This window comes from Phyllobates terribilis, unplaced genomic scaffold (genome assembly GCF_046119375.1).
Source record: "Phyllobates terribilis strain yellow unplaced genomic scaffold, ASM4611937v1 Scaffold_11__3_contigs__length_659146591, whole genome shotgun sequence".
In the NCBI taxonomy this organism is placed as follows: Eukaryota; Metazoa; Chordata; class Amphibia; order Anura; family Dendrobatidae; genus Phyllobates; species Phyllobates terribilis.
In genome coordinates, this window is record NW_027362771.1 from 108,905,648 (window position 1) to 108,922,279 (window position 16,632).

Below are 16,632 nucleotides of genomic sequence, written 5' to 3' on the forward strand. Positions count from 1 at the left end.
TACAGTCAAATATGGTGGAGGTTCAAAGATGTTTTGGAGTTGATTTGCTGCCTCAGGCACTGGGTGCCTTGACTGTATGCAAGGCATCATGAAATCTGAAGATTACCAAAGGATTTTGGGTCGCAATGTAGTGCCCAGTGTCAGAAAGCTGGGTTTGTGTCATGGGTCTTCCAGCAGGACAATGACCCTAAATATACTTCAAGAAACACCCAAAAATGGATGGAAGCAAAGCTCTGGAGAGTTCTGAAGTGGCCAGCAATGAGTCCGGATCTTAATTCCATTGAACACCTGTGAAGAGATCTTAACATTCCTGTTGGGAGAAGGCGCCCTTCAAATATGAAAGAACTGGAGCAGTTTGCAAAAGAAGAGTGGTCCAAAATTCCAGTTGAGAGGTGTAAGAAGCTTGTTCATGGTTATAGGAAGCGATTGCAGTCATTTATTCCAGAGGGTGTGGAACCAAATAGCAAGTTCATGGTGCGAACAATTTTGTCCAGACCATTTTTGGGGTATTTTTGGGGTATTGTGTGAAATTATGTCCAATTTGCCTTTTTTTTTCTGTTTTTTTTTGTGTTGTTCCAATACACACAAAGGAAATAAACGTGTATAACAAAACATATGACTGCAATGATTTTATGGGAGAAATACTTCATTTTCTGGAACAATTTCAAGGGTGCTAATGACGCTCCCCCTGGGCCAGTGTTGTTAGGGATACCCGGAGCCGGATCAGATGGGGGTTGTAGTCTCCGAGTGGCTGTGACCCGGTCCGTGCCCAGGGTGTCAAGCTCAGTGTGTGGCAGTCCTTATGATGTTACTAGATGTTCTTTTATGTCGACTACGCCACCCGTTGAATTGCGGTCAATACGGCCGCCGCTGCAGCAGGGTCCACTGAGGCTGGTGATGTGTGTGCAGCTTAGGTAGTATAACCCCCAACGGGAGGGGTATAGCCTCAGGGGGTCAGTTGCAGAGGATGGGGGTTGTGGTGGTGCAGCGGGGATGGAAATGAGACTCAGAGTCGGGCTGTGCAGTTCAGGGTTTGTTTACTTACTGCAGTTGTTCTGGTCACTCCGGCCTTGAGTGACCACCCGAGCCGTGCTGCGTCCACCAGGTCCTGGACTCGGCCAACCCCCAGGTGATTCTGGAGCGTGGTCCTGAGCTCCCTTTCTGTCCTGTCCTCTTCTCTGGCCTTCCCCACCAGGGATCCACCTATGTCCGGCTCCCTCGGGCCTCTTGGTGGTAAACCCTTGTCTCTGGGTTCCCTGACCCTATTCCTGGTCTGCCTTCCAGGTGGATTTAGTGGGTGATCGTGGCAGATCGATCCTGCCCACGACCTCCGGTTCCTGGCTAAGGTGTGCTGTAGCCTCTGCCAGCTTGGGATCCGGTACCCTGTTGCCAACTCTTCACCCTCTGGTCTAATTTGGGCTCTTGGAGTTCCTTCTTTCTCCCCCTCTGGGTCTTTCTTTCTCCTCTCTCTCTTGGCCTTGGAGCTGCTCTTCTCCTCTGCTCTCTTCCTCTGCTCTGCTCTGACAAAAGACTGACAGACTGACTGACTGACTTCTCACAGACTGACCCTGATCTAAGATGGTGCCCACCTTATATACTCCCTCTATGTGTGAGCTCAGGTGACCAGCACCCAATGAGCTCCTAGCTTTACCCAGGCTGCTCCCCCTATCTGCCCCTACACTACTGGGATGTTCCACCCCCCTCCCACTCCAGCCAGGAACAGACACTGTCGTACCTGCACATTTCTCTAGTGGGAGTACCATCGGTCTGTTCCTCGGAAATGGGATGTGTGTAGTGCATGCAGCTAACTGAGCTCAGTTCCACACTCCATCCTTACCCGGGAGTGGAATATCACACCTCTGGGTTGAGGTGCAATACCCCTGTAGCAGCCGAATCCTCAGGGTGCTACATTCCCCCCTGGTAAATCACAGCACGTCCTCGGGCTGTAAGATATAAAAAACACCAAAACATACAATTTTTGCATAAACAACATAATACAACATCATATAAAACTTTTCATAAAAACTTTTCATTAGAAACATTCTTGTCTTCTGGTACCTCCGGTCACGGTGCAAGTTGTGACCGGGTAAAGCGCGACAGTCTCTTGAAGAAAATGGTTTTCCTATAAAACCAGTAGGGGGCGCTTTAGGAAGCGCAACTATATACAAGGGGATATGGCCGCTCTCAGTCCTCGGCCAGGTATTAGGGAGGATTGACCGCTCTCAGTCCTCGGTCAGTGGGAATAGGGACACACGGGATTCAGTTCAATTGGCTGGTCCCAACGGGGACTATATTTTAACTAGAACAGTTCTTATACCCTGACGGGTAACTTTATACAGTCTCTCTCTACCGTACTTCAACGACGGCGTCCTCAGGCTCCTTCTTTGTGGACAGTTTCAGTTTCAGACCCGTCCGGGTCCTCTTGCTCCTCCTCACACCGCAGCTCCTCCTCCGTCAGGCGATGCACATGGAGGGCGTAGGGTCCTTTGGCACACTTGTGCCGGGTGAAGGTGACCTCGTCCCCTAAATACAGGTCACAACCTCTGTGTCCCTCCGGTAGGTGGGACTCAACGTCTCTCCTGGTCACGAAGACGTCGCCTGGGGTGCGGTGATCCCTGATGAAACCCCACCCATGCTGCAGATTGAACTTTATCACAGTCCCGATGGTACGGGGACCATGCGCTGCACGGGGGTTTCTCCTGGTCCGGCTCTTCTGCTCCGCGCTCCTTATTTGGGCTTGTTGTTCCCGGACCCGCCTCTCTCTCCGCTCCCTCTCAAAGACCTCGAGCTGCTGGCGGCAGCACTCTGCACGCTCCGCTGCGGCTGCCCGAGTCTCCTGAGTGAACCCCATGAGGTCTTCTCCGGTGGGATCCCACTCAAACTGGGTCTCTTCTAGCGGGGGCGAGATCCTCTTTATGGGCTTTGGAGCCGGGATCAGGGGATCGCACATGGCCCTTGGTTTTTGCAGCTCCAGCTGGATGTATTCCTGGGGCCATACGAAGGGCTGCCCATCCGGGCACGTATGTTGGGCGAACAGGTCTTCACCCAGGTGCGGCACTTTAGGTGTTATGGGCGCCGTGGTGGTAGCGGCGCCCGGGTTGCCCAGGCCTTGCGACCAGGCTTGGGGCACCTTGAAAGTAAAGGGCACCGTAAGAACGGCGGCGCCCTGTGTTACTTGGCCCTGCGACCAGGCCGGGGGCTCCGCGGAGGTAGGGGGCGCTGTTGGTATTGCGTCGCCCGGGGGTACTAGGCCTTGCGACCAGGCCGATGGTACTTCCTGCTTGGCCACGCTCGGGGTCGAGGCGTGTGACGTCACAGGGGTCGCGGCTTCCGTTTGAGGCCTAGTCTGCGGCGGTGACGTTGCAGCGACGGGCACGGCAGGGGGTACTTCGGGCTCTGCGACGGGGAGCTGGGGCAGGCACGCGGTTTCCCGGCTCGGGGTAGTGACGTCCCCTTTACCTGCCTCCATTCGTTCGGCTCCCTTCTCGGCGCCGTCTCCGGCCTTCAGTCCTCCTGCGCCATCCTCAGAGGCGGTCTGTCTCCTCGTCTCGGGTGGCGTGCTCCGCTGACGAGTCTCGGTCTGCTGGGCCATCTCTCGGCTCCACTCCGCCAACGTCTCTTGCTGCACCCGGGCCATCCTCCGTGCGAGGCCCTCCAGCGCGGTCTGTGCACACTCCCGGTCTCGGGGGAGCTGTGTTAGGATCTCCAGCAGGCCTTCTGGAGTGGCGACCTGCAACAGGCTCCTGACCACTGGGTCGGTGCTGCCTGGAGTGGCGGCCCGCATCAGGCTCCTGACCGCTGGGTCGGTGCTGCCTGGCTCTCCCTCCATCTCCGGGTAGGCTCTCTCTGGACTCTCTTCCAGACGTCTTGTCTCCGGGTGCGCTCTCTCCGGACTCCTCCAGGCGACACCCATCTTCGCTCTCTTGTTCTGTCTCCGCCCACATTGAGGGTGATCCCGGGGCAACTTTGTGATTGTCAGTTCCAGGGGCAGTTCTCTCACGCTGATGGACACTTCCAGCATCACAGTCTCTGTTGGTGGGCGCGGTTTCCGCTTTTGGCGCCATTCTTCGACCTGGCCCACGATGGGAGGTGGCCTCTTGCCACCCTCTGGCACGCCCATAATGGCGTCCGCTCTTCCAAGGCGGGAAATCTTCAGAAATGGCGGGAATCGTCTCCCAGTGGCGGGAAACTCCATGGATGGCGGGAAAAAGCTGCAAATGGCGGACAACCGGCGGGAAACGACCTGTGATGGGGTCCGTTGGCGGGGACCCTCCGGAACCGGCAGGAGACTTCTTTTTAAGGTAACGATGAACTTTTCTTCAGGCACGCAGTACCCGGTTGTTGCGGGCACGTTATCCTGCCGACTACGCCAAAGTTGACGCGCCCCCTGGGCCAGTGTTGTTAGGGATACCCGGAGCCGGATCAGATGGGGGTTGTAGTCTCCGAGTGGCTGTGACCCGGTCCGTGCCCAGGGTGTCAAGCTCAGTGTGTGGCAGTCCTTATGATGTTACTAGATGTTCTTTTATGTCGACTACGCCACCCGTTGAATTGCGGTCAATACGGCCGCCGCTGCAGCAGGGTCCACTGAGGCTGGTGATGTGTGTGCAGCTTAGGTAGTATAACCCCCAACGGGAGGGGTATAGCCTCAGGGGGTCAGTTGCAGAGGATGGGGGTTGTGGTGGTGCAGCGGGGATGGAAATGAGACTCAGAGTCGGGCTGTGCAGTTCAGGGTTTGTTTACTTACTGCAGTTGTTCTGGTCACTCCGGCCTTGAGTGACCACCCGAGCCGTGCTGCGTCCACCAGGTCCTGGACTCGGCCAACCCCCAGGTGATTCTGGAGCGTGGTCCTGAGCTCCCTTTCTGTCCTGTCCTCTTCTCTGGCCTTCCCCACCAGGGATCCACCTATGTCCGGCTCCCTCGGGCCTCTTGGTGGTAAACCCTTGTCTCTGGGTTCCCTGACCCTATTCCTGGTCTGCCTTCCAGGTGGATTTAGTGGGTGATCGTGGCAGATCGATCCTGCCCACGACCTCCGGTTCCTGGCTAAGGTGTGCTGTAGCCTCTGCCAGCTTGGGATCCGGTACCCTGTTGCCAACTCTTCACCCTCTGGTCTAATTTGGGCTCTTGGAGTTCCTTCTTTCTCCCCCTCTGGGTCTTTCTTTCTCCTCTCTCTCTTGGCCTTGGAGCTGCTCTTCTCCTCTGCTCTCTTCCTCTGCTCTGCTCTGACAAAAGACTGACAGACTGACTGACTGACTTCTCACAGACTGACCCTGATCTAAGATGGTGCCCACCTTATATACTCCCTCTATGTGTGAGCTCAGGTGACCAGCACCCAATGAGCTCCTAGCTTTACCCAGGCTGCTCCCCCTATCTGCCCCTACACTACTGGGATGTTCCACCCCCCTCCCACTCCAGCCAGGAACAGACACTGTCGTACCTGCACATTTCTCTAGTGGGAGTACCATCGGTCTGTTCCTCGGAAATGGGATGTGTGTAGTGCATGCAGCTAACTGAGCTCAGTTCCACACTCCATCCTTACCCGGGAGTGGAATATCACACCTCTGGGTTGAGGTGCAATACCCCTGTAGCAGCCGAATCCTCAGGGTGCTACACTAACACTTTCGGCCATTACTGTAGCTAAAATCATGATGTCCTAAGAATGCCGGCCACGTCATCAGCAGACCCCCGGCTGTCATGACAACCCATCGGCGCCCCGCGATCACATGACAGGGCGCCAATGGGTGGGATGAATGACGTTCTTCCGCCCAGCGTGTGTTAAATCCCGCTGTCAGTGATTGACAGAGGGATTTAACTGGTTAACAGTCTCAGGTGGAGTACCACTCCACCTGCGGCTGTTAAAGGCACATGATCAGTGATTAAATCAGTCATCATGTGCGGGGAAAGATGCGGGCACAGTGTGTGAGCCTGCATGAAAGGCAGATGTGACATATGACGTAAATATATGTCGTGAAGGGGTTAATACTCTGAAAAAAATCAGCTATTTGCATGTGGCTCTGTACAGTAAATGATTCATTTTTCCCCCTGTAGACAAATTGTTATCATTTTATCTTTTTTCTGTGCAGGGTTTGGAATGGAGGCTACTCTTCTGCTAGTGGTGGGCTATTCTCATACTAAGGTCATTGCAATTTCATTTCTCGTCCTTGCTGTAGGATTCAGTGGCTTTGCTATATCAGGTGAGAACTACTGCAGTTATTGAGTTCATATAGTTATTTACTGTTTTACACTATTAATGTTAGTTTGTCTTTAGTGAGAAAGTAGTGTTTTTCTGTCTGTGTTGTTTGAAGGGAATCTGTCACCATGTTTTTGCCACTAATCTGGAGCAGCATACTGTAGAGACAGAGACCCAGACTCCAGCAATATGTCACTGATTGGGCTGCTTGTTATAGTTTTCATAAAAAATCAGCAGGAGATTATCACTAGAGGTCTAGTAAACCTGCTCTATATTCATGAGCTCTGTATAATTCCGTCCGCCACCAGTGATTGGTAGCTTTCTGCCCATGCACATAGTGTACACAGCTGCCAATCAGTGATGTGGGTGGAGTTATACAGGACTCAGCATGCACAGAACTGGTAGATCTGTAGTAGAAAACAGTTTTTAATCAAAACTGCAGCAAGTGATATATCACTGGAATCAGGGTCTCTGCCCCTAAGTCATGCTGCTCTCAGATGGTGTAGCAAAAAACCTGGTGACACATTCACTTTAACATAGTAAGGCTATGTGCCCACGATGCAGAAATGCTCCGGATTTTTCATGAGCGTTTCTGCATCTCCCTGGCAGAAAAAATGCATGCGGATTTTACGTGCGTTTTTTCAGCCAGGGACAAGCGTTTGTGAAGCGTTTTTAGCATGCGATTTCGCATGTAGGTTGTCAAGTGCTTTCCAAGCGATTTTAGCATCACTTGGAAAGTGCTTGACAATTGACAACTTGGTCACACTATATAAATCCATGCAACCGGTAAAATTATGTTCTCCTCATGAGCATCTATGCCTCTTTTAATGCATCCCATTATTTTATTTGCCTTTGCAGCAGCTGCCTGACACTGGCCACTAAACGTGAGCTTGTCGTCCACCAATACACCCAGGTCTTTTTCAGTTACAGTTTTGCCCAGTGTTTTACAATTAAGCATATAATTATACATTTTATTTCCTCTGCCAAGTGCATTTTCTTACATTTATCCTCTTTAAAGCTCATTTGCCATTTATCAGCCCAAGCTTCTAGTTTACATAGATCCTCCTGTAATATAAATTGTCCTCCTTTGTATTGATTACCCTGCAGAGTTTAGTGTCATCTGCAAATATTGAAATATTACTCTGTATGACCCCTACAAAGTCATTAATAAATACTTTAAGTAGTTGCACATTTTTCGTTAAAGTGTAACTGCACTTTAAAAAAAAAATGGAGATATGTCAGATATTTTATTCAGTGGATGCCGTTGTACAGAGACCCTCATCAACCTGTCAAATGATGACTAGAAGAAAAAGGAGATTAGCACTTTGCTGAGTTCTTCTGTTCCTTCATTTAAGCGAACAGTAAGGGTCTCAGCATATGGGGTGAAAGGGTATGCCTAAATTAGTAATGTGGCTCTTTAGTTCCTGTCTGCCTGCCTATCTATCTAATAGGTTAGCTGGAAATTGTAAGTCCCATAAAATACATTTACAACCTTGGCCCCAGATCAATGAAACATTATTTGAAGCATTTTATTGTTATTTTATTATGCTATTAGATATTACTGCCTTGTTCTCTTCTTGCCATTCTGTTGGGTTCTCTTTAAATGTTTTTTTCCTACCTGAAGCCTGAATGAATCCATCCCGAATAGACTTCATCTCCCACTTTGCATCAATTTTAATTATTCCATATCAACGATGCTGAAAAAGATACATTAACACGATTAGTTGTAATTAAATGTCCATCAGTGTTGCCTCCTGTTTTCATTTCTTCAAACAAAGACACAAATATTCGAGCATTGTTATAATTAATGAATGTTGTGCTTGATAACATCTGAGTGTTCAGCTGGTTACAGAATCTGATTCTAGAATGTAAATAATATTGGCTTCATTGTGTTGTTTTCTTGCCAGACCTACAATGTGAGACTGATTAGTAAATCACCGAGCAAGGATGCCAGGAGCTGTCATCAGAATAATTTTTCTCCTTCTCAATATGACATTAGCACATTTACCAATAATGTTAATATCTGTGTTGAAAGATATTGTGTAGATTAAAGGCAATCTGTCACCAAGTTTTTCCCATATAAAGTAAGGCCAGCACCTGTAAGACTCTGTTACAGCATACTAGAATGCTGTATGTACTGTATGTCCCAAATGCGCTCTCCATAAAACAAAAAAGAGCTTTTATTATACTCACCACCGGTCCGATGGGCGTCACTGTTCTTGATCCAGCGCCTCCTCTCTTCTTGCTTCATGTGCATGACGTGTTCTACATTATCCACGCAGTGTCCTCCATCGCGCTCCTGCACAGGGGCACTTCTTTCATCTTCCATACCGAGGGCAGAGCAAAGTATTGTAGTGCGCATGCACGGGAAAAGGCCAAAGAGCGCCTGTGCAAGAGCGCGATTGAGGACACTGTGTGGATAATGTAGAATGCGTCATCTACACGAAACAAAAAGAGAGGAGGCGCCGGATCAAGAACAGTGACACCCATTGGACCGAACCACCCCGTAGGTGATGTGGCAAAGTCACTGACCAAGTAATGGAGGGGAGATTGTTAGCTCCAGTAATATAAACACAGAAAAATGCACTAGCTCACAAACTGATGAGAGGGCTTAATCAGCCTTGTTTGGGGCTAGGGTGATTAAACACCTGTAGAGAGGGAGGAGGTCAGAGGATAAATTCCCAGCCTTTTAGAGCATTTGATGTGGGGTGGGTCTGGAGGCACAAGCTCTGGAGCTGTATTGCCATGTGAAGGAAAGCTAAACCTTGTGTTGTTTGTTCCTGAAGTGGACGGTTTCCCATAGCAACAATGACTGTGCCATAATTTGTTTTGTTTTTCCTGTTAGGCCGGGAAGGCCAAGTTTGTTTTGCTAACATTGCCGTGGTTTATGCAGTACTCTTAATAAACCATCAGAATATTTAAAGAGACAGTGTTCCTGTGTCTACCTCTATATGCAGCCGAGTGAGCCGATATACCACAGTGGGTGTTAGAAGTGACGGCTAGAACCCCAGGAAGCAAGTGTGACAGCTGGGGACAAACTGAATATCTTGGGTGAAGGCGGCTGTAAAAATGGAACAGCGGTCAGACAAAATGGAGGAGCTGATCAAGCACCTGGTCCAAAGCCAGCACCTGCAACAGCTCCAGCAGTAGCAACATCACCAGCATCAGCTGCACCAGCAACAGCACCAACAACAGCAGCAGATTGACTTACTCACAGAGGCGGTTCGTGGCACGGCGGCAGCTCCGACTCCAATGTCAGCTGATGATTTCTCTGTCCGGAAGGCGGTGAGGAGAGCCTTGCAGAAAATGACCCTGGATGACGACATAGAGGCCTTTTTTACCATTTTTGAAAGGGTCGCCAATAGGGAGAAACTCCTGCCAGAGCAGTGAAGTCCTGGCGCCATACTTAACGAGGGAGCCACAAAAAGCCTACTATGATTTGGCTTTACAGGACACAAAATAATATGAAAAATTGCACAACAGGTTCACCGCTGGGCGTATCACTGTGTCAAACCTCTCGCAAATGATTGATCTGCTGCACCTCGTCCAAAAGTGGTTACAGCCGGAGTCCTCTACACCAGCACTGGTGGTTGAGCGAGTTGTAATGGATGGGCTCGTGCACTCTCTTCTGAGCCTGATGCAGACTTGGGTTGCCCAGGGAGATCCCCGGAATCAAGATGACGTGGTTGGACTGGTCGAAAGGTGTCAAGGAGTCAATGGGTCCTTGGGAAGGCAACCCACTCCATATTGGGGGACGGAGGATAAAAAGGGGGTGGGGCATCCAAAGTCCAAGGGGGCAGCGGAGGTCATGCCGAGGGCCTCATTGAGGGATGTAGTTTGTAGTTTGGATGTCGGTGTTCATTCTACACATATCCAGCTTGCAGTGTGGACTGTCAACCCAGCAAGGAGCCCCAAACTTGTCATGTAAAAGTGAATGGCCGGAAAATGACTAGACTACTAGACTCAGGGAATTTGGTGACCCTCATGAGGGCCACACTCCCTTTCCAATTGATCCCCGGGAAGAAGGTGGGCGTCCGCTGCATTCATGGGGATACTAAAGACTATCCAGTGGTCAGAGTGGTCATTGAGATGGCTCGAGGTACTGAGATCCATGAAGTCAGCAAGGACCAGAATTTATTGCACCCAGTTATCATAGGCTGGGTCTTTGTGTTGTTTTGGGACTTGTGGGGAAGGGGAGGAGACCTCTATTGCTCAGGTAAGAAACAGGTTGGCCCCAAAAAAGTCTCACCAACCCCAGAGTCTGAAGGGTTTCCCTTCTGCATAGTGGGTGAAGAGGAGAAGGTAGTACCCCCTGAGGCAGACATTCTTGATATAGGGGTGTCTAGAGAAAATTTTGGGTTCACTCAAAATAAGGACCTAACACTAACAGAAGCCTTCAATAAGGTAACTGTTATAAATGGCATAACACAGGAGTTGAGGGCTGACACAAGGTTTCCCTATTTCATGTTGAGTGGGGACTTATTGTACCGGGTTACTAAGGTGAGGGAGGAGATAGTGGAGCAATTGTTGGTACCAGGACCCTGTAAACAAAGGGTGTTGGACAGGGCCCATTCACATGTCTTGGGTGGCCAAACTCAAGAATGGGTTATCAGCTACCACCTCTCCCTTCCAAAATCCTCTAGTGCCGCTACCCATCAAGGCAGGGCAACAGAGAAACCACATTGAAACTCCAGGTTGGCTGGACAGGCCAGAAGGGGACACTAAGGATGTCACCGTAGCAGAGACACTGTCACCGGCCCAGAAACAACAGTGTCGAGAACTGCTTCAGTGCAACCGGGACCTGTGTTCAGAGTTGCCAGGACGTATGCAGGTTGGTGAACATGGAATCCTGATGGAACCACATATGCAGTTGAACAAAAATCCGTATAGAATCCACGAAGCCTGCTGCAAGGTGATTTCGATGGAGGGGCTAAATTTGACGTGTATCCGATGCCTTGCTTCGATGAACTCATAGAGAAGCTAGAGTCATCCAGATACATCACTTCCCAGGACCTAATGAAAGGTTACTGGCAAATCCTCCTCTCTCAAAGTGCCAAGGAGATGATGGCCTCTTTTACACCTGACTGTTGCTTCGAGTATACTAGAAACCTATTCGGGCTGCAAAGAGACCCAGCTAACTTCCAGAAGGCTATAAACCGGATCTTAGCCCCTCACAAAAAGTACACCGCAGCTTACCTTGATGATATTGTGATATTCAGCCCGGATTGGGGAAGCCATTTGCGGAAGGTCCAAGCCATGCTGGATGCTCTGAGGAAAGGGAGGGTTACCATAAACCCAAAGAAATGTGCCATCTGGAAAAAGAAGGGAAAATACCTGGGCTACATCGTCGGAAGAAGCAAAGTAAAGCCGCAAGTAAATAAGGTGGAGACAGTCCAAAATTGTCCAAAACCCATCTCCAAGGAACAGGTTTGTGCATTTCTGGGATCCTATCATCAGTGCATCAATAATTTTGAGCTTCTTAAGGGCACGAAGATGTTGATGGCCAAATGGTCTCTTGAAGCATAGATGGCGTTCCATGAGTTGAAACTCAAGGCTACAGGACTACAACTTTCATGTGTAACACAGGCCTGGGAAGCTGCACGGTAACACAGATGCCCTGTTTAGACTTCCCTGTTTGGTAACTGAATGTGCCAGAACCTACGGGTTTGGGCAGAGGAGGGGATATGTGACAAAGTCACTGACAAAGTACCGGTGAGTAGATTGTTAGCTCCATTAATATAAACATAGAAAAATGCACCAACGCACACCATGTTTAGTGCTAGGGTGATTAAACACCTGTAGAGAGGGAGGAGGAAACCATCGGAATACTTAAAGAGACTGTGTTCCTATGTCTACCTCTACATGCAGCTGAGTGAGCTAATATACCACAGTGAGTATAATAAAAGCTCTTTTTTGTGTTATGGAGAGCACATTGGGGACTTATATACAGCATTATAGAATGCTGTAATAGAGGACGTACAGATGCTGGCTGTATTTTATTTGGAAAATACCTGGTGACAGGTTCCTTTTAAGGATAATATGATACATTGTAGCAAAAGTGACATAGAGGTGTACATGTTACTATTTTTTAAACTTAAATGAGATATCATAGGTCAAACTGTGTGGTTCTTAGAGTAGATGTTCTACTTAGAAATGCCATCAAAACCTATCACTGAAATGGAAAATGGTTTAAAATCTTCAAAGCTGCACCATTCATTGTCTAGGGGACTGTCAGAGCTAGCCAAGTCATGTGAGTCCCATACACAGTTACCAGTGGCATGCATTTGCAGCCATGCCACTCCATTCAACCGTGCTAGCATCTTGGAAGAATTGAGACTAGAGACCCATGTTTTAGTGATCGATGTGACCCCAAGTAAACCATTGAACCCATGTTTTATTCCTCCTTTACAACTGAAAGTAAAAAAGGAGCAACTTGGCAAAGAGTTGTGATTAAAATAACTCTCTACTACAGACTACACGCATCACAATTTTCAGATTTATATTTTTAAAATAATTAGAAAACCATGTATCATTTCCTTTACACTTCACAAATACTTACTACTTTGTGTTGGTTTATCACAGAAAATTAGACTCTTTTTGTCACACTTCTTTCTTGTTGCAGGCTTTAATGTCAATCATCTGGACATCGCACCAAGATATGCCAGTATTCTTATGGGGATATCTAATGGTGTTGGAACCTTATCTGGAATGGTGTGCCCACTTATTGTTGGTGCTATGACAAGACATAAGGTAAAAGTCAGCAGTGCAATGTCAATGTAAATGGAAAACATGCTAATATTAGCACAGCTTTGACTGTCTAGCAGCAGTATTAGATACTCGAATAATTGCATATGTTACCGTCTACTGTGTATACACCGATTAGCCACAACTTAAATTCCATTAAGTGAATAACATTGAGTATCTCTTGACAATGGCACGTGGTAAGGGGTGTGATATATTGGGCAATAATTGAACAGTCCATTCTTGAAGCTGATGTTTTGGAAGCAAGGAAAATGGACAAGTATAAGGATTTGAGCAAAAAAGGCCAGCTGTGATAACTAGAGCTGGTGAACCTGGACAGATTATAGGTACCCAAGGCTTGATGTGCATGGAGAACAAAGGCTAGTCGGTCTGGTCTGATCTCAAAGAATATATATAGTAGTTCAAATTGCTACATAATGGTGGCTATGTTTGAAAGAACAAACAGTACATCACAGCTTGGGTTTGTAGCTGCAGATTGGTCATATTGTCTATGCTGGCTCCTATCCATTGGCAAAAGCATCTGCAGTGAGAATATGAGCGTCATAACTGGACCAAGGAAAAATGGGAGTAGCTGGCCTGGTATGATGTATCATATTTCTTTTACATTGTGAGGACAGTTGGCTTTGTGTGCGCCACTAACCTGTGAAGAGATGGCACCAGAATGCACTGTGGGAAGAAGGCAAGTCATTTGAGCTAGTGTGGTGCTCTGGGTATTGGTCTGCTTGGGAACCTTGGATATTGTCATTTATGTGGATTTTACCTTAAGATGCTGCACTAATCCTCTTCATGACAATGGTATTCCTAGTGACAGTAGCCTTTTTCAGCAAGATAATGTGCCCTGCTACAAAACAAAAATGAAGGCACAGGATGCAGTCATTTAAAGATAGAAAGGAGGAGGATGTCACTAGAAGAAGCTTTTCCTCCTATTCTGCTGAATTAATGTTAAAACTACTCCATGGTTTTTACATCCACACTTCCATATTGCAGGATTCATGAATGTGTAAGTTGCCCTGGACGATAGCCGAGAGGGAGCTGCTGCTCCTCCACGCTCTGGCACTTTACAAATAAATTGTGTCCCAGGTCATAAGTGTTGAGTTGTGTACATGGTATTGTACTCACTTGTAGGCTGAGGGCCTTGGCTGTTTCCACATTCAGGACCAGCCACACACACATCAGGGGACACCCGGTTAGTTTTAACAAGTTCAACTTTACTGGACAGTTCAAACACATCAGTCTTAAACAAGCAGTATCGGACACAGCACCCTCCTGTTCTTGTTCCATCAACACAGTACATTTCAAGCATTTGCTTACTTTCAGCTTGGATATCCCTATTTTAACCGGACCTGTTAAGCCTAGGGATTCCCCGTCCGGCACCGCATTATTCCCAAGATCCGCTATGTTTCCCTCATGTGGTTCCCCGTCCGGCTTCCTTTGTATGTAAGGGATTAAGGCACTCTCTTCAGTTCCTAATTTGGGCCGTAGTTCTGGACGTTACAGGAAGGTCCACAGGAAATTTGGTACAACCTCATACCACCAGAACAATATGTACTTCACGTGTCTCCAGCCCACTGCTCTCCCTCTTCCCCTACCTCCTCCAGTACCATTGTTCTCCCTCTTCTCTCCCCACCTTTTCCAGCACCATTTCTCTCCCTCTTCTCCCCCACCTCCTCCAGCACCATTGCTCTCCCTCTTCTCCCCCCACCTCCTCCAGCACCATTGCTCTCCCTCTTCTCCCCCCACATTCTCCAGCACCATTGCTCCACCTCTTCTCTCCCCCCACCTTCTCCAGGACCATTGCTCTCCCTCTTCTCCCCCCACCTCCTCCAGCACCATTTCTCTCCCTCTTCTCCCCCCACCTCCTCCAGCTCCATTGCTCTCCCTCTTCTACCCCACCTCCTCCAGCACCATTGCTCTCTCTTTTCTCCCCCCACCTCCTCCAGTACCATTGCTCTCCCTCTTCTCTCCCCACCTTTTCCAAGCACCATTTCTCTCCCTCTTCTCCCCCCACCTCCTCCAGCACCATTGCTCTCCCTCTTCTCCCCCACCTCCTCCAGCACCATTGCTCTCCCTCTTCTCCCCCTACCTTCTCCAGCACCATTGCTCCACCTCTTCTCTCCCCCACCTCCTCCAGCACCATTGCTCTCCCTCTTCTCCCCTCACCTTCTCTAGCACCATTGCTCTCCCTCTTCTTCCCCCACCTCCTCCAGCACCATTGATCTCCCTCTTCTCCCCCACCTGCTCCAGCAGCATTGCTTTCCCTCTTCTCCCCCCACCTCCTCTAGCACCATTGCTCTCCCTCTTCTCCCCCCACCTCCTCCAGCACCATCGCTCTAGTTAAAAAACAAACAAAAAAAAACCAACACTTACCCTGTCTGCTTGTTCCACCGCAGTGTCGTCCACTGCTTCCTGCCCTGCATCTTTCTCCGTGACAAAGGCCCACGCTGAATGATAACATCATCAAGCAGTGCGAGCCTGTGTCACGGAGGAAGCGCCGGGCAGGAAGCAAAGGACAGATCCCTCGGCTCCGCTGCCATTTTCACCTGTCAGCAGTGGAGCGGAGGGATCGCTCCCTGCCCACTGCCGCCGCACATGAGAGGACAATCTGGCCATGGGCCCCCGAGCCTGGGGGCCCAAGAAGCAGGCCAGATTGCCATTATCAGGCGCACAGCAAGGACCCCCCTCCAACTTTGGGCCCCGGTGCAGGTGCACCGGCGGCCATGTTAACCAGTGGGCCCCCGTGCGTTATGCTCAGGGGCCCGCCGAGGACCCGGGCCCACCGCAGAATTCTCCGTTGTCCCGGTGACCCAGTCCGATCCTGGCTATCTCTATCCAGTGCACTAAACTATATCCTATACTTTCCCTATACCTGAGCTAAGTGTACAAGAGTTACCTTAGGAATTACCTTGTAGTACCCACACAGCAGCATCAGTACCTTACAACGCTATACATTAGTTACATTACACTCTATACATTTTACATTTCACATGTCACCATAAAACACAGTTAAACGGATGACAGTATTCACACTACTCAGTTGTTGTCTTCAGGGGCAGGAACACGACCGTCTCTGTCACACCCTTACAAATGTCCTGCCTTCATAGCTTCCAATGTAAACAGCAAATTCAGTGATGCTGGTGTATAGAAATGTTTAGATAATAGCACTTTCCATACATTTCTGCTATCTGAGATCTAAAGCCATGAAGTAAATTTACCATATAGGATATTATAGAATGGCAGCATTTTTAATGAACACTTATGGCCTCAATATACATTAGGTAAAAGTTTGTGGTTTCAGCGGGTCAGGCCACCAATCTAATCTCCTGAGGACCTTCCGACTCTTCCCAGACAGATGATTTCAGAGAAGAGAAAGATTGGGCACATTGAATTTCAACAACTGAATCTTTTGTTTTTAGGAAAGATAAAACACCCTGGTAGCAGCGTTCTCATCTCTCCCCATTAAGTACACATGAACACTCATTCGAGGCGAGTGCTTGCTTATGGGGGAGTCAGGAGAAATGGCTATCGGTTGAATGAATGTTCAGCTGTCGGCTATCTCATGTGTATGGCCAGATTTAGTTAAATAATATTTATAAGTGCATCAATCACCTTTTTTGGGATATAGCCTTCTAATGGGATTAAACATGTTAAAAGCCCTGGCACTTTTAGATTGGGGGGGGGCATAA

At 48.8% G+C, this 16,632-nt stretch overlaps 1 protein-coding gene across 1 annotated transcript in view; it reads left to right on the top strand.

Annotated features, from left to right (window-relative positions):
• SLC17A8 (solute carrier family 17 member 8) overlaps positions 1 to 16,632 on the top strand; it is a 58,973-nt gene that overhangs the window by 34,354 nt on the left and 7,987 nt on the right. Inside the window, exons 10-11 of the mRNA XM_073650670.1 lie at positions 6,081 to 6,191; positions 12,810 to 12,937. Coding sequence (XP_073506771.1) covers positions 6,081 to 6,191; positions 12,810 to 12,937 — 239 coding nt within the window. The remainder of the gene's footprint in view (positions 1 to 6,080; positions 6,192 to 12,809; positions 12,938 to 16,632) is intronic.